We start from the raw sequence: 17,974 nt of genomic DNA, 5'->3' as shown, positions 1-17,974 counted from the left end.
AGGGGAGGGAAGAGAGATGAAAGAGATGAAATGAGGGAAAAGGAAGAGAGGAGAAAAACTGCACATGGATGAAGAAAATAGGCAGAAGCTGAGGACCAGAAATGAAGAAGAAAGGAGGAAAGGAAATAAATAAATAAATGGAAAGGAAGCCCTGGAAACGGAGTTAAGAGGACAGATAGCAGCAGAATCAGATACTGGGCCAGCATGATCAGAAAAAGAAAGTCACCAGACAACAAAGGTAGAAAAAAAATCATTTTATTTTCATTTTAGTGTTTGGAATATGTCCACTTTGAGAATTTACATCTGCTATCTTATTTTGCAATGTATAGCAATTTGTTTCTAAGAATATTGCTGACAATTCCTGTCAGTGTGGCAAGTGGTGAGCGATCATTTTCACAGGGGGGGGGGGAGGGGAGGCGCCAACTGATAGGCTGCAGGGGGGCGCCAGAGACCCTAGGCACGGCCCTGGTTAAGAAATAATCTCAATAAGAACAGATAACAGCTAACCTTAACTTCCAACGTTTTGAGGATTTGTAAAGAATCCACCTCCCACCCTCCTCCCTCAACCCAAACCCACAACAAAACAAAAAAACTTCACCTCCCTCCCTTAACAAGAACAATGTCTCAAGGAGGGTTCCCAAATAGCTTCCCATTTAGCTAGAGTATGACAACGGGTTGCCCAAAGTTTTCCCATTTCGCAAATGCACCAGAGTTTGTTTAACCATTTAACCAAAGGAGGAACAACAGTAGGAGATTTCCAATGGGCGGCCAAAGTCACTCTAGCGGCAGACATAGCATGCCTAGTCAATAATGCCTGAGACTTGGTGAGACCAGGAGGTTTCTTAGGAAATATAAAATATTCAGGAGACCATTTAATAGGCCTAAGAAACCAACGCTGTAATCTATGTTGAATAGCCTTCCAATAGGCCTGTACTTTAATAAAGGACCACCAAATGTGGCCCATGGTACCACTCTGACCACACCCACACCAGCACAAAGGAGATACATTAGGAAATGTGGTGTAAGCATACAGGAGTCAAATACCATCTATAGGAGTACTTTAACGGCACTCTCCTTGAAGGGGACCGAAATAGACACACCTTCATTAACCCATTCTCCAAGAGAGACCAATCGTCATCCTCAATGGTAACCCCCAGTTCTCGATGCCAACGCGCACGATGATCCAAGTGAGGATGCATTTGCTTACGTTGATATTTATACAGGCAAGAAATAAGACCCCTTGTGCCCTTAGAATCTTCAGAAAATCTTCAAGGAAAGATTCAAGGAAAAGATTCAAGGAAAGATTCCTCCCGCCTTAATGGCAGCGGATGAAAGGAAATGTTTCAATTCAGAATAAGCAAATGCCTCATGAGGTAAAATATGATACTCACCCGCAAGGGCATCGAAAGGGATCAAAAGATCCCTCATCAAAAAATTGACCCCAAGTTACTAGACCAAAAGACGTCCATCGAGTAAATGGCCCAGGTGAAAGACCAGGGGGAAAAAGCTTGTTTTTTTGTTTTTATAGCTTTCTTTTCTTTTTATTTCTTAGAGTATCCTTTTGTATTGTTTTCTTTTGCAAGATTTGTTCTTGTGTGAACCAATTGTAAATTGCAAAAAAATATAAAAAACATTTTCAAAGTTTTTGATTGAATTTTATAACAAATAGATACAGAGATCAATTAACTTAAAAAAGAACTGCGAATAGTATTTTAACAATGTCATAAAAAACAACAGCATTTGCAATGCACAGAGCCCATAAAAACAGCTGGAATATGAGGGAGTTTTGTGAAAAGAGTGATTAGTGAGGTCTTCGAAAATTATCAAAAGGAAGTCATAACTTCTGAAAGTTATACGGACAGCGAGATTTTATTTCAGCTGATTCTTACATAAGTACATAAGTAGTGCCATACTGGGAAAGACCAAAGGTCCATCTAGCCCAGCATCCTGTCACCGACAGTGGCCAATCCAGGTCAAGGGCACCTGGCACGCTCCCCAAACGTAAAAACATTCCAGACAAGTTATACCTAAAAATGCGGAATTTTTCCAAGTCCATTTAATAGCGGTCTATGGACTTGTCCTTTAGGAATCTATCTAACCCCTTTTTAAACTCCGTCAAGCTAACCGCCCGTACCACGTTCTCCGGCAACGAATTCCAGAGTCTAATTACACGTTGGGTGAAGAAACATTTTCTCCGATTCGTTTTAAATTTACCACACTGTAGCTTCAACTCATGCCCTCTAGTCCTAGTATTTTTGGATAGCGTGAACAGTCGCTTCACATCCACCCGATCCATTCCACTCATTATTTTATACACTTCTATCATATCTCCCCTCAGCCGTCTCTTCTCCAAGCTGAAAAGCCCTAGCCTTCTCAGCCTCTCTTCGTAGGAAAGTCGTCCCATCCCCACTATCATTTTCGTCGCCCTTCGCTGTACCTTTTCCAATTCTACTATATCTTTTTTGAGATACGGAGACCAGTACTGAACACAATACTCCAGGTGCGGTCGCACCATGGAGCGATACAACGGCATTATAACATCCGCACACCTGGACTCCATACCCTTCCTAATAACACCCAACATTCTATTCGCTTTCCTAGCCGCAGCAGCACACTGAGCAGAAGGTTTCAGCGTATCATCGATGACGACACCCAGATCCCTTTCTTGATCCGTAACTCCTAACGCGGAACCTTGCAAGACGTAGCTATAATTCGGGTTCCTCTTACCCACATGCATCACTTTGCACTTGTCAACATTGAACTTCATCTGCCACTTGCACGCCCATTCTCCCAGTCTCGCAAGGTCCTCCTGTAATCGTTCACATTCCTCCTGCGACTTGACGATCCTGAATAATTTTGTGTCATCGGCGAATTTAATTACCTCACTAGTTATTCCCATCTCTAGGTCATTTATAAATACATTAAAAAGCAACGGACCCAGCACAGACCCCTGCGGGACCCCACTAACTACCCTCCTCCACTGAGAATACTGGCCACGCAATCCTACTCTCTGCTTCCTATCTTTCAACCAGTTCTTAATCCATAATAATACCCTACCTCCGATTCCATGACTCTGCAATTTCTTTCGTGCGGCACTTTGTCAAACGCCTTCTGAAAATCCAGATATACAATATCAACCGGCTCCCCATTGTCCACGTTTGCTTACCCCCTCAAAAAAATGCATTAGATTGGTGAGGCAAGACTTCCCTTCACTAAATCCGTGCTGACTTTGTCTCATCAGTCCATGTTTTTGTATATGCTCTGCAATTTTATTCTTAATAATAGTCTCCACCATAAGATTGGATGGCGCAGAGATGATTCCACCAAATACTCTTAGAATGATACTGTTTACTATTATTTAATAACTCAGTGGAATATTTCAATTTTTGATTTCCTTGACACTTCACAGCCTCAATAATGTTTTGTACCTGTAGTCTGAATCAAAAATTTAACAGGCTTATGTTCATCTCAAATCAATAAACGATTATGCATAAGCCTGTAAAAATAGCCAAGGGTACAACCTAGTTGATTGTGTAAAACATTTGCCTATCCATGTTTACAAAAGATGTATTTCAATAATTAGGTCAAATTTACCTTAAATAAATCTGCCACTAAACCAAAGTCAGCAACCTGGAAGATTGGAGCTTCAGGATCCTTGTTAATAGCAACAATAGTCTGCAATTATGAAGAAAAAAAGCAATTAAATAAAAATAGTACCAGAGAACACTCATTTATGTCACAAAGTTTCTGAAAGCATAGGGGGAAAATTACCAAGATGACATTGTGTGAATTCAAATGTCTTCATTCTTCTGTCTAAATTTATTCTGATACAATAACATGGGTTCTCAATCCTGCTTATGTATGAAAATTGTGATTTAAACCAAAACATAAGTTGTCTCAACATTCATCCCAGAAGTGTCTACACATGCTCCAGAAACGTTACAATATACAGTAAGTTGTGATCCTGTTTGGTTGAAATGCATTATAGGGACTTTTTCACATCATTGTAGCTATAAATTATATCCAAGACAGAAAAAAAAATGCTCATATGTAGAGAATCTAAACAATTCTGTAAGTGGGTGTCTCCATTTAGGCGCTCTGAGGCCACATGGTAGGTACCTAGATTCTCCAAATACAAGGAGGATGAAATATTCTTATTGACGGGGGCAGCTGCCTTGAGATGACTGGCTCTCAGCCGGAAGGGGGGGGGAGACAGTGACCTGGAAGGATGCGCTCTCCTTGGGGAGGAGGACCTAGGAGGACCCGTTCTCTGCTCAAGAAGGGGGAGACGCCATTTTCAGTTTTGCTGTCAGCCAAAATTGAACAGCAAATTTCAGCTGCCAATTCGGTTTCAATCAAAACTGAGAATCCCACTTTCCATCGACCTTTAATTTCATTAGTCCAGAAACTGGTTCTTGCAGTAATTTCTCTTATATAACATACTCAACCTTGCTATCTTTCATCCCTGCCAAATGCTGAATTGCTCCAGAGATTCCAACTGCGATGTAAAGTTCCTGCAACAGAAGCAAGTAGTTAGCCATGATAAAAGAACCAATAAAATGTTATTTTCAAAATCTCTCAATGCTGCTGCATATAATTTTTTTTTTTTTTACAAAGCATATAACCTGTCATATAAAACAGGGCTTCCCAGGTGTGTCCTACAGATCCCACAGCCAGTAGGATTTTTAGGATATTCACAATGAATATGCATAAGATAAATGTACATACACCAAATTTCAAATGTATGCAAATTTATCTCATGTTCACTGTGGAAATCCTGAAAACTCAATTGGCTGTGGGTCTATAGGACAGATATGGAAAGTACAGATCTAAAATATCTATTGGCATAAAAATATTGGTAACACAATGAAGGGCATTTTTGAAAGGGACGTCCAAGTTGCGATTTGGACGTTCTTGCAAAATGGCAAAATCCAGGGGCGGGGAACCCCATATTTTCGAAACAAGATGGACGTCCATCTTTCATTTCAAAAATACCATCAGGGACGTCCAAATCCTTAAATTTGGACGTCCGTAGACATGGGCGTTTCTGACTTTCGGCAATTTTCGAAACCAAAGACGTCCATGTCAGAAACATCCTAATGCAAGCCATTTGGGTGTGGTAGGAGCCAGCATTTGTAGTGCACTGGTCCCACTGACATGCCAGGACACCAACCGGGCACCTTAGGGGGCACTGCAGTGGACTTCATAAATTGCTCCCAGGTACATAGCTCCCTTACCTTGTGTGCTGAGCCCCCCCCCAAAACCCACTACCCTCAACTGTAGACCACTACTATAGCACTTACGGGTGAAGGGGGACACCTAGATGTGGGTACAGTGGGTTTCTGGTGGGTTTTGGAGGGCTCGCTGTTTCCTCCACAAATGTAACAGGTAGGGGGGTGTGGGCCTGGGTCCGCCTGTCTGAAGTGCACTGCAGTACCCACTAAAACTGCTCCGGGACCTGCATGCGCTGTCATGGACCTGACTATGACATCCGAGGCTGAAACTAAATAAGATGTTTTTTTGAGGGTGGGAGGGGGTTAGTGACCACTGGGGGAGTAATGGGAGGTCATCCCCGATTCTCTCCGGTGGTCATCTGGTCATTTTGGGCACCTTTCTGTGCCTTAGTCATAAGAAAAACACGTCCGGGTGAAAACGTCCAAGTGTTCGTCAGGGACATCCTTGTTTTTTTCGATTATGGGTCAAGGATGTCCAAGTGTTAGGCACGCCCAAGTCCCGCCTTTGCCACGCCTCCGACATGCCCCCTTGAACTTTGGCCGTCTTGCGATGGAGTGCAGTTGGAGACGTCCTAAATCGGGTTCCGATTATACCGATTTGGACGTCCCTGGGAGAAGGACATCCATCTTCAGATTTATGTCGAAAGATGGACGTCCTTCTCTTTCGAAAATGAGCCCAAATGTTTCCTAAGTCAGTGTTTATGCCTATATGGGTATATATGGAGTGTATCAGAGCAGACCTCTTATAACACTGTATAAATTAGGTTATTTATACAATGTTGATAGCTACTCTTAATGAACATCTTACATACATGTAAGGCTTTGTTAACTTAAAACTTTAAGTTATGGTATAAGATTCCAAGGAGGCAGACATGGGAGGCAACATCAGAAAACATTTCTTCATGGAAAGACAAGTAAATAATTTGAATGGCCTTCTAGAGGAAGAGGATGAAAAACCATAGCACAGTTTTAAAAATCCTAGGATAAGCAGGGAAGATCCTTAATAGTGAAAAAGCAAGAACCCCCCCCCCCCCCCCCCCCCCCCAGATATCATAAGAACATAAGAATAGCCGTACTGGGTCAGACCAATGGTCCATCTAGCCTAGTATCTCACTTCCAACAGTGGCCAATTCAGATCACAAGTATCTGGCAGAAACACAATCAGTAGCAATATTCCATCCTACCAATCCCAGGGCAAGCAGTGGTTTCCCCATGTCCATCTCAATAACGGATTATGGACTTTTCCTCCAGAACTTGTCCAAACCTTTTTTTAAAACTAGATACGCTAACCGCTGTTACATCCTCCAGCAGCAAATTCCAGAGCTTAACTATTCTTTGAGTGAAAAAAACATTTCCTCCTATTTGTTTTAAAAGCATTTCTATGTAACTTTATTGAGTGTCCCCTGGTCTTTGTACTTTTTGAAAGAGTGAAAAATAAGTTCACTTTTACCCGTTCTACCACTCAAGATTTTATAGACCTCAATCATATCCCCCCCTCAGTCATCTCTTTTCCAAGCTGAAGAGACCTAAACTCTTTAGCCTTTCCACATATGAGAGGAGTTCCATCCCTTGTTTCATTTTGGTTGTTCTTCTTTGAACCATTTCTAATTCTGCTATATCCTTTTTGATAAGATTTCAGTGTATTGTCTACAGTGAATGACACCTAGATCTTTTGCTGACTCCTAAACAGGCTTATTTTCGAAAGAGAAGGGCGACCATCTTTCGACACAAATTGGGAGATGGGCGTCCTTCTCTCAGGGTCGCCCAAATCGGCATAATCGAAAGATGATTTTGGGCGTCCCCAACTGCTTCCCGTCGCGGGGACAACCAAAGTTCCCGGAGGCTTGTTGGAGGCGTAGCGAAGGCGGGACTGGGGCGTGCCTAACAGATGGGCGTCCTCGAGCGATAATGGAAAAAAGAAGGGCGTCCCTGACGAGCACTTGGCTACCTTTACTTGGTCCATCTTTTCTTACAACCAAGCCTCAAAAGGTACCCAAACTGACCAGATGACCACTGGAGGGAATCGAGGATGACCTCCCCTGACTCCCCCAGTGGTGAGTAACCTCCTCCCACCCTGAATAAAATAACTTAAAAAACTTTTTTTGCCAGCCTCAAATATCATATTCAGGTCCATCGCAACAGTATGCAGGTCCCTGGGGGGGGGAGGTGTGTGTGTGTCAGCGGAGGCATAGCGAAGGCGTCGACGTTCAAACATTTGGGACGGCCAAATTTCAAGGGAGTGGAGTGGAGGAGTGGCCCTGGTTAAAGCACTAGTCTTGCAAATCCAGAGGTGGCCAGTTCAAATCCCACTGCTGCTACTTGTGATCCAAAATCCGAATAAATAAATAAATAAAGGGGGTGTCGGAGGCATAGCAAAGGCATGGACATCCTTCTCACAGAAACATCCATATTTTGGACGTCCTCAACTGCCCATAGCAGGGACGGAGGCATAGCGAAGGCGCCTAACACTTGGACGTCCTTCACCCATACTCAAAAAAAAAAAAAAAAAGATGTCCCTGACGAGCACTTGGACGTTTTCACCTGGACTTGTGTTTTTTTAAGGTTGTAGATGGCTATTATACACGCAGCTTGTCTGCGTGTATGAAGCCATCTTTGGCATGAACAGAACAGCCACGTATAACGCTTGGCTGCTCTGCACTGGCTTCCCCTCCTTAGGAAGGAAATCGTGTGCAAATGAGCTAACAGCGTGCAGCTCATTTGCATGCGATTTCCTTCATGCATGCCCGTTCCTTTCCGAATCGCTAAGGGATCGTTAAGGGAAGGGCTTTTTTCGTTCAGTTAGTGCATCAGTTAGTCCACTGCAGTGCCCCCCTAGGGTGCCCGGTTGGTGTCCTGGCATGTCAGGGGGACCAGTGTACTACGAATGCTGGCTCCTCCCACGACCAAATTATTTGGATTTGGTCATTTTTGAGATGGGCGTCCTTGGTTTCCATTATCACCGAAAACCGGGGACGACCATCTCCATATTTAGGTCGACCATCTCTAAGGTCGACCTAAATGCTGAGACTTGGGCATCCCCAACCGTATTATCGAAACGAAAGATGGCCGCCCATCTTGTTTCGATAATACGGGTTTCCCCGCTCCTTCACGGGGACGTCCTGCGGGGACGCCCTCAGGAAAACTTGGGCACCCCGTTTGATTATGCCCCTCAAAGTGGACCCTAGCATCAGGTAACTAGGATTCTTTAAAGACTTTCCTTTTTAACAAGATTTACCATAGTAATCAATAATAGGAATTCCAAACACATCACTAATTACTTGATAATTTGTATGCTTTATTGAATTGATTATATTCATTTTGTTACACTTGTTCTTTATGTAACCAACTAGTAAAAAAGGCCCGTTTCTGACACAAATGAAACAGGCGCTAGCAAGGTTTTCCTCGGAGTGTGTATGTTTGAGAGAGAGTGTGTGTGAGAGATGGAGTGTGTGTGTCAGAGAGAGAATGAGAGAGAGAGAGAGACAGAGTGTCTGTGTGTGTGAGACTGTGTGTGTGAGAGAGATAGAGTGTTATAGATAGACAGAGTGTGTCAGAGAGTGTATGTGAGAAACAGTGAGTGAGTGAGTATGTGCCCCCACCCCCCCCTCTCTGGTCTCAGGACCCCCTTCCCACCTCCCTCTCCCCCCTCCAGCCATCCATGTCCAGCGACCCTCCTCTCCCCCTGCCCCCCTGCAGCCACCCATGTCCAGCGACCCTCCCCTCCTCCTTCCCCCTGCCCCCCCTCCAGCCACCCATGTCCAGCGACCCCCCCCCCCCCAGCACGCATCAAACCCCCTCGCCACTCGCAGCTGCCACTGGTAACGCTGTCCGGCCGCTGCTGCTTCTCCTGTTGAGCAGCAGCAGCAGCCGCTACAAAAAGAAAAAAAATAATAAATGTTTTTAAACATCAAGCGCAACACTGCAGACAGCCATCAGGCATTGGCTGTCGGCTCTGCAGCCGCTCCTCCTCTCGCCTCTCACGTCGCTGCGCTCCTCCAGGGTCTTACTCCAGGGGCAGTGACGTGGAGGTGAGAGGAGGAGCAGCTGCAGAGCCGACAGCCAATGCCTGATGGCTGTCTGCGGTGCCGCGCTTGATATTTAAAAGCATTTATGGCTTTTTTTCTTTTTGTAGCAGTCACTGCTGCTCAACAGGAGAAGCAGCAGCGGCCGGACAGCGTTACCAGTGGCAGCTGCGGGTGGCGAGGGTGTTGGGGGGGGGGGGCTGGCTTTCGTGTTGCTGTGGTTTAATTTGTGCGTGTCAGTGTTGGGGGGGGGGGTCAGCTGTCAGTGACGTCAGCCTGGCTTCAGAGCCTAGCTCAGCAACTCCAAAGGAGCCACGGACACAGGCAGCTACTTTAGAACGTTGGAGGTGAGAATTATTATATAGAATTATTTATCTACTCTTGATTGGCGCCTATCATGCTGTATTGTTGTAAGCCACATTGAGTCTGCAAATAGGTGGAAAAATGTGGGATACAAATACAACAAATAATTAAATTCAGATTATTGTTCTCAATATGCATTGCTTTGCATTTGTCCACATTAAATTTAATCTGCGATTTGAATTCCCAGTCTTCCAGTTTCCTAAGGTCTTCTGCAATTTTTCACAATCGGAATGTCTTTTGACATCTTTGAATAGTTTTGTGCCATCTGTAAATTTAATGACCTCACTAGTCGTTCCGTTTTCCAGATCATTTATAAATATGTTAAATAGCAATGGCCCCAGTACAGATCCCTGTGGAACTCCACTATTCACCCTCCTCCATTGAGAAAAATGGTCATTTAACTCTATCCTCCATTTTGTCTAATAACCAAGTTGAGTCTATGGCAATGCACTAGGAATGAAACTGGAAGGACTATATGGACCTTAATGACCTTATCTACCAAAATATTTGTTTTTATATTATTGGAACTAGAATAAGGCAAAAATAATAACTGATATGTTAGTAGTTTTATATATATAAATAATATTAAACATTTGATTATGTTTATGATGATTTAATGTTTATGTGTTTTATATTTTTTATTTTTTCATACACCCATATACACACACAATTATTTATGTTTTATTGGAACCTGCCTAGATTGGACACAGCGGGATATACATTTTTTAAATTAGTGTGTGTCTCCCCCTCCCCTCAAATGCACAGCTTTTGTCCTTATTTGGGGCAGCACAAAGCAGCAGATGAACATTGTTTTCATAAAAACATCCAAATCACTATTTTCGAAACTCATTTTAAAGATGTTTTTTCTATGCAGTTTGTCTAAATGTCAAGGAGATGTGTTTTGGGCGGGACTCAGGCAAGCTTACAATTTGGACATTTTTCTGCAATAATGGAACATTTGGCTAGACCAGTTTCAATCGAGACTGGCAAAAATGTTCCCAAACTGACCAGATGACCATGGAGGGGGGGGGGGTCAGTGCCAATTGAGGGATTAAGGGAAGCATGACCCTCCCTCAATCCCCCAGTGGTCAATGACCCCCCTCCTAACCCCCCTAAGAGGTGAAACTGACAGTACATACCTGGCTCTATGACAGATGTAGATAAAAGGGGACCCAGGCTTATACCCCACTCTAACTAGTACACTTCTGGTGGAAAGTGAGTGCCCCAAAAGCCACAATATACCTAGTGAACCCATTACACCTGTCACTTTCCATTATGTTGGCATTTACACTGATTCTAAACTTAGCCTTCACACAGCAAACTTGTGGTACTGTTAAATCTGGTTTTACTATTCTTTGAATGTTATGCTCTCTTCGAGATTTTCTCGATTTTGACTCACTTTATATGCTTTTACATGCTCTACTTATATCTAACCTGGACTACTGCAACTCCACATACACTGAGCTTCCCTTGTCTCAAGTCAAGCGTCTTCAAACTCTTCCAAATTGAGCAGCCTGTTTTCTTTGTAAATCCAGGAAATCTGACCATAGTAACATAGTAAATGACGGCAGATAAAGACCTGAATGGTCCATCCAGTCTGCCCACCAAGATAAACTCATTTTACATGGTATGTAATATGTATACTCGAGTTTGATTTGTCCCTGCCTTTCTCAGGGCACAGAGTAAGCCTGCCCAGCACTGTTCCTGTACTAAAAGTTCTGAAGCTAACGTCGAAGCCCCTTAAAATTTACACTCCAGCCCATCCATATCTATTCAGTCACGATCAAGGCACAGACCACAGAAGTCCGCCCTGCACCGGTTTTACTCTCCAAATACCTGCGTCACCACCCAATCTCTGCTAAGATTCCGTAGATCCATTCCTTCTAAACAGGACTCCTTTGTGTTTATCCCACGCATGTTTGAATTCCATTACCATTTTCATCTTCACCACCTCCCATGGGAGGGCATTCCACGTGTCTACCACCCTCTCCGTGAAAAAATACTTCCTGACATTACTCCTGAGTCTGCCCCCTCCTCTGCTCTCTTGTTTGCATTGACTTCCAGTTCATTTTTTAGTATCCTTCAAAATTCTGGTTCTGCCACATAAAGCATTTCAGTTGGGTGTTCCTGGTTTTGTCTCTTCTTCAACTATTCTTTACATTTCTTCACGTGCACTCCAGTCTCCTGACACCAATCAAACTGCCCTTCCTGGGCCTTGGCAGACTCATCTGACACCAATCAAACTGCCCTTCCTGGGCCTTGGCAGACTCATCTGGAGTCTACGCTATACTCAGCTTTTTATTTCGTTGCCCCTGCTCTTTGGAATTCTCTTCCTGCATATATTTGTTCTGAACCTTCCTTTAAATAGATTTAAGTCTATTTGCAAAACTCACTACTCTTCCCTAGCATTTCAGGGTGGATCCTAGTGAGTCTCTGCCAGTGGTTTTTAAATCTATGATTTATTTATTTATTGCATTTGTATCCCACATTATCCCACCTCTTTGCAGGCTCAATGCGGCTTACAATATATCGTTCTTGGTGGCGATAGATTAGAACGTAATCACTTATTGTTACATAGAGATGTTGAATAACATATTAGAGTTTAAAGCAAGCAGATATTATAAAAATAGTTCTGAGTAAAGATGTGGGAGATGTATACATTTGTATTTGTTATTCTATATAGTATGCCTTTTTAAAAAGATGGGTCTTCAGTGATGTTTGAAAGTTTGTTAGTTCGTAGATCTCTCTCAGGCTGTGTGGCACTGCGTTCCATAGCTTGGCACTCAAGTATGTGAAGTTTGCTGCATGCGTAAGTTGATGCTTTGTTGGCTATTATTTAACTGGCAGATTGCCAAAACCTGTCGTTTCTTTCTCTATAACATCAGCAAAATCTGTCCCTTCCTCTCTGAGCACTCTACCAGAACCCTTATCCACACTTTTATCATCTCTCGCCTAGATTATTGCAACCTGCTTCTCACCGGCCTCCCACTTAGCCATCTCTCTCCTCTTCAATCAGTCCAAAACTCTGCTGCACGACTAATATTCCGCCAGAGTCGCTATGCTCACATTAGCCCTCGCCTCAAGTCACTTCACTGGCTCCCTATCTGTTTCCGCATTCAATTCAAACTTCTCTTACTGACCTATAAGTGCATTCACTCTACCGCTCCACAGTACCTCTCCACTCGTCTCTCCCTACGACCCCCTTCGGGTACTCCGTTCTGTGGATAAATCTCTCATCCATCCCCTTCTCCTCTACTGCTATTTCCAGACTTCGTTCCTTTTATCTCGCTGCACCTCACGCCTGGAATAGACTTCCCGAGCTTCTACATCTAGCCCTGTCTTTGGCCGTTTTCAAATCTACTACTACTACTTAACATTTCTAGAGCGCTACTAGGGTTACGCAGCGCTGTACAATTTAACAAAGAGAGACAGTCCCTGCTCAAAGAGCTTACAATCTAATAGACAAGTGAACGGTCGGACCGATAGGGGCAGTCAAATTGGGGCAGTCTGGATTCACTGAACGGTAAGGGTTAGGTGCCGAACGCAGCATTGAAGAGGTGGGCTTTAAGCAAAGACTTGAAGACGGGCAGGGAGGGGGCTTGGCGTAAGGGTTCAGGAAGGTTGTTCCAAGCATAGGGTGAGGCGAGGCAGAATGAGCGGAGCCTGGAGTTGGCGGTGGTGGAGAAGGGTACTGAGAGGAGGGATTTATCCTGTGAACGGAGGTTACGGGCAGGAACGTAAGGGGAGATGAGGGTAGAAAGATAGTGAGGGGCAGCAGACTGAGTGCATTTGTAGGTAAGAAGGAGAAGCTTGAATTGAATGCGGTATCTGATCGGAAGCCAGTGAAGTGACCTGAGGAGAGGGGTGATATGAGTATATCGGTTCTGGCGGAATATGAGACGTGCAGCAGAGTTCTGAACAGACTGAAGGGGGGATAGATGGCTAAGTGGGAGGCCGGTGAGGAGTAAGTTGCAGTAGTCCAGGCGAGAGGTAATGAGAGCGTGGACGAGAGTTCTGGTGGTGTGTTCAGAGAGGAAAGGGCGAATTTTGCTGATGTTAAAGAGGAAGAAGCGACAGGTCTTGGCTATCTGCTGGATATGCTAAAAGCCCACCTCTTTAATGCTGCTTTTGACTCCTAACCACTACTCATTTGCCCTGTACCCGTTTATCCTCACCTCTTTATTTCCGTTACCTCTTAGTTGTTCTGTCTGTCCTGTTTAGATTGTGAGCTCTTTGAGCAGGGACTGTACACCACTGTACAGCGCTGCGTATGCCTTGTAGCGCTATAGAAGTGATAAGTAGTAGTAACTGGATGATTAGGTCTGTACAGATGCTTACCTTATCCTTTTACAATGTAGTTCTTTTCTAGTATCTTGTGGTGTTTTAATTTGTAAACCTCCTAGATTCTCCTGTTTGGAAAACTCAGCATAGCAAGTTTTTAAGAAACATAATAAACAAACAGAGGTGACACCTGCAGGCATAAGGGCTACTGTAGTGGTGTACAGTTGGGTACAGTACATTTTTTGCTATGACGTGATGTGTACCTGGGACCTTTTATGTGAAGTTCACTGCAGTGTCCCCTAGGCTGCCCCACTGCTCTGCTGGAATGTCTGAGTGGACAGCCTAGTAGGACTGCTGACCCCCCCCCCCCCCCCCCCCCCCCAGACATCCCAACGGCTAATTTTTGTGTGTTTTCCCCTTGGATGTGTTTTATTGGAAAATGGCCCTAAAAGAAAGATGCACTGAGCACAAAAGTGTCTAAAATAGGGCCATTTTCAAACCAAAAAGAGATGTTTTTCTGGTTCAAAAATGAGGTCTGGCACTGGGTTTTTAATCAGATTTGGACGTCATATCAAAAATGCCACTCTACCGCTTTCCAGTCTGGATAAAAGACAGCTGAGAGGAGATATGGTATGAGTGGTGTGAAATGGAATGATTATTTATCCTTCAAATAGCTTCCTAGTCCTAGTATTAACAGGTTGGAGTGTTAAATCAGTATCAGAGCAAATTGTTTTTTTCACTTAGCACACAGCTAAACTGGAATTTCTTTCCAAATGATGCGACTACAGCAGTTACCATAGCTGGGTTTAAAACAGAAGCCAAGACAATTTCCTAGAGGAAAAGACCATAAACCCTTAACAACCTTGGAAAATGCAATGCTTATTCTTGGGTTTGAGCACGAGGACCGATCTAGTCTTTGGGATCCTACCAGACATTTATGACTTGGACTGACCACTTAAGAGACACAATGCTTGGCCTGATGAACCTTTGGTCTGAAAAAGGACAAAACCAAACTGCACAAACATATAAGACAATCCAACTAGGTATGTTTTACAGTCCTCCTTTTTTATTTCCACTATATTCATGTACACAGTCTTTTGGAAATGTATAAATATGCTTTCTTTCACACTCTTGCACACCTCCTCTGGCACATCCCAGATCAGTCCATTATAGTGTCATAGTCCACAGTTCTTCATTAACATTTTTTGTGCATACATTCTTCCTATTCCAATGATTTCCACCACTGTTTTCACCAACTGATCACAACACACAGTTGTTAGTACTGTTTCACATATTCTTTTATGGTTTCTTCTTTTTTTTCTCAATACATATCATTGCTGAAAAATACTGGATAGAAGTTGGTCATATTGGTGCTGTTTCTCTATTCTTTGAGGATTCCTCATGAAAGCTTTAATGCCAAAACATGGCCTGTGTTGTCCTGGTGCCTGTCCACAAAGAACGTATGCTAATTACGTACCACTGCTCAATAAAGCTCATCTTCTGATGAATCCTAGTCCACCTGTTTGATCATTCCCACTGTTTTGTGAACCTTTGGTCTGACCCAGTATGGCATTTCTTCTGTTATGTTCATTTTCCATTCCATATTTCAGTTCTCTGTTCTCACATACTTTTCGTTTCTTCTTTCCAAATTGTGCATCTTATTCTATTCTTCCACTATAGCTTTTCACCTCCACCCACAGTAATTCTTTTTTTTTTCCTGTGCTCCCCTCTCCCTGGTCTGTCTTCTTTCCTTCAATAGTCTGTCCTCCTCTCATCTCAATCTCTACTTCACTTGCTCCCTCCCCGCCATTCCCTTTCCACCTTCCTCCCTTATTATAACTTTTCCTCCTTACCCTGCCTCTTTCTTTCCTTCTCTCCATCTCTTGTTTTCCCAACTTTCTCCTCTTTGCTTTTCTTGCAGCTTATACTAGGGCCTGCACCCAGTTGTCCTTCTGGGCCCCATGGGAGTCACCCTGACTCCTTGCAGCTGAATTGGATGGATAGAGGAAATATCCTCTCCCTCCACCTCAGAGCACTTATTTCCTCATGCAGCCCCACTTGGTGGGAGAATAGTGGCAACATGGCCGCCATTCCCACCAAAACTGGCAGGTCCACAGACCACATGGATTCAATGAGAAGGTGATCAGAAACATTCATTTTTGCTGCCTTCCAGCAGTGAATAGTGTTATGAGCCACATAACACTGGACCAGAGAAAAAAAATAGAAGCAGTGGCAGCTCAAGGGAAATCAACGAAGAAATAGCAACAACAGCACTAGAGGGGAAAAAAGGGATGACCACTTTAGTTAGGAGCAATTCTGGCATGAGGAGAGATGGGTGACATACAGGCTTAAGCACAGACACCAGCATGTAAAAAGGCAGGCCAACATGATCCACAGGGACTTCAATAGGAAGAAGGGAAGAAAAGAACCCAGCTTGGACGGTAGCATTACTTGCAGAGAGAGGACAGTGTACATCAATAGTGGCTAACTGGAAGAAAGGCTTCCTTGAAAAGTGAGCTGCAAAATAGGACAGCAGCAGATAGCCCAGTATAAATAGCAGCTTGGTCATCAGCAGTTTCCCATGATTTTATGGTAGTTTCTAATAGATCAGCCCTATTTTTAATTCCTGACTAGCTCCTAAAATGATCATTTCTTTTACTTTAAATTAAGGTTAAGAAAAAGGTCAAAGCACATTAAAAGTTTGCTATTTACAAAACTGAAGCATAGCTTATTAAAATGTTTGGCATGCTATAAACCCTTTATTAATGAAACAAATTGAAAAGTGTCACAATAGTGTTGAAAGGTTTTTGTAAAGATGATCTGCTTTTTTAAAACATCAGTGCATTCTGATCAAAGGTAATCAGACAAGTATCCCGATTAGAATAAAAAGGGAAATCAATATATATAAAAGGCGAGTGTCGTACTCACTCGCAAATGCGCAGTAGAGACCTTCTCTGCCCCGCCCCCGCGTCAATACGTGATGACGGGGGGCGGAACAGAGAGGGTCTGTACTGCGCATTTCTGAGGGAGGGACACCGCCGTCTAACACTCCCCCCACCCGAGTCGCCGCCACCCACCTTCTACCCAGTCGGGCCCTCGCTCCACTATTGAAACAGCGAGGGTCCGGGAACGCAGCACTGAGCTCTGCTGAGCTGCCGACATCGCCCTTCCTTCTTCTTCTCTGCCTCTGTCCCGCCCTCGACGACGTTACGTCACACGAGGGCGGGACAGGCAGAGAAGAAGAACGAAGGCCGACGTCGGCAGCTCAGCAGAGCTCAGTGCTGCGTTCCCGGACCCTCGCTGTTTCAATAGCGGAGCGAGGGCCCGGCCGGGTGGAAGGTGGGTGGTGACGGCGTGGGGGGGGGGGGGGGGCGCGAATTCGGAGGGGGAGGGGCAGCAGCAAACTCAGCGGCGGGGGCGGGCCTTTCAACCCCCCCCTTCCTATAATAGCCCGTTTTTACGGGCTCAAAGGCTAGTATATTTATAAACAATAAATGCCTCAAGAATTATGGTATAAAACTAAGTGAAAAATAGATGCTCCACCTCTACCCAATGCTGAGCAAATGGCCACCAGATACACTTCATCCAATATTCAAAGCGATTTAAACAGCCCAGAGATGCTCCTGGCCATTTAATCACTTGTCTGGGCCTAACCACAAATATTCAGCGGCACTTAACTGGATTAGCCAATCATCCAAGTGTAGGTGCACCCAAATCCTCTGCCACCATCACCTTGGAAAAGGTCTGGGGTGTCATGACCAGCCCAAATGGGAGGAACCATGAACTGGAAATGACTGCCCAAAACGCAAAAATTACAGGAAGAGCTTCCGAGGGGCCCAGATGGCTGCGGGGGCACAGCACTGTCACCATTTTGTGGGCATTGCAGAATCTTACCTAACCAAACCTGAACTGCACTGAACTGTGACAATGAATGAAATCTCTGTGTCAGAGAATGTTACACTGTGGTTGTAACAGCCCAAGGCTAGATCCAGACTGGAAGATTCAAGAAATCCATAAAGAAGGTAGGTTGTTGATATTATTCCCAACACTTAGGAGGTCTCACCACTTATTTAG

The 17,974-nt window shown here is 44.1% G+C and overlaps 1 protein-coding gene across 1 annotated transcript in view; it reads right to left on the bottom strand.

Annotated features, from left to right (window-relative positions):
- Positions 1 to 17,974, bottom strand: part of ETFA (electron transfer flavoprotein subunit alpha) — a 122,723-nt gene that overhangs the window by 17,549 nt on the left and 87,200 nt on the right. Inside the window, exons 10-11 of the mRNA XM_030187341.1 lie at positions 4,449 to 4,514; positions 3,595 to 3,675 (exon numbers count right to left, since the gene is read on the bottom strand). Of these exons, the coding sequence (XP_030043201.1) occupies positions 3,595 to 3,675; positions 4,449 to 4,514 (147 nt within the window). The remainder of the gene's footprint in view (positions 1 to 3,594; positions 3,676 to 4,448; positions 4,515 to 17,974) is intronic.

The sequence above is a fragment of the Microcaecilia unicolor genome, chromosome 1, assembly GCF_901765095.1.
Source record: "Microcaecilia unicolor chromosome 1, aMicUni1.1, whole genome shotgun sequence".
In the NCBI taxonomy this organism is placed as follows: domain Eukaryota; kingdom Metazoa; phylum Chordata; class Amphibia; order Gymnophiona; family Siphonopidae; genus Microcaecilia; species Microcaecilia unicolor.
The sequence above is the reverse complement of the archived record's forward strand: the minus strand, read 5'-3'. Positions and strand labels throughout refer to the sequence as shown.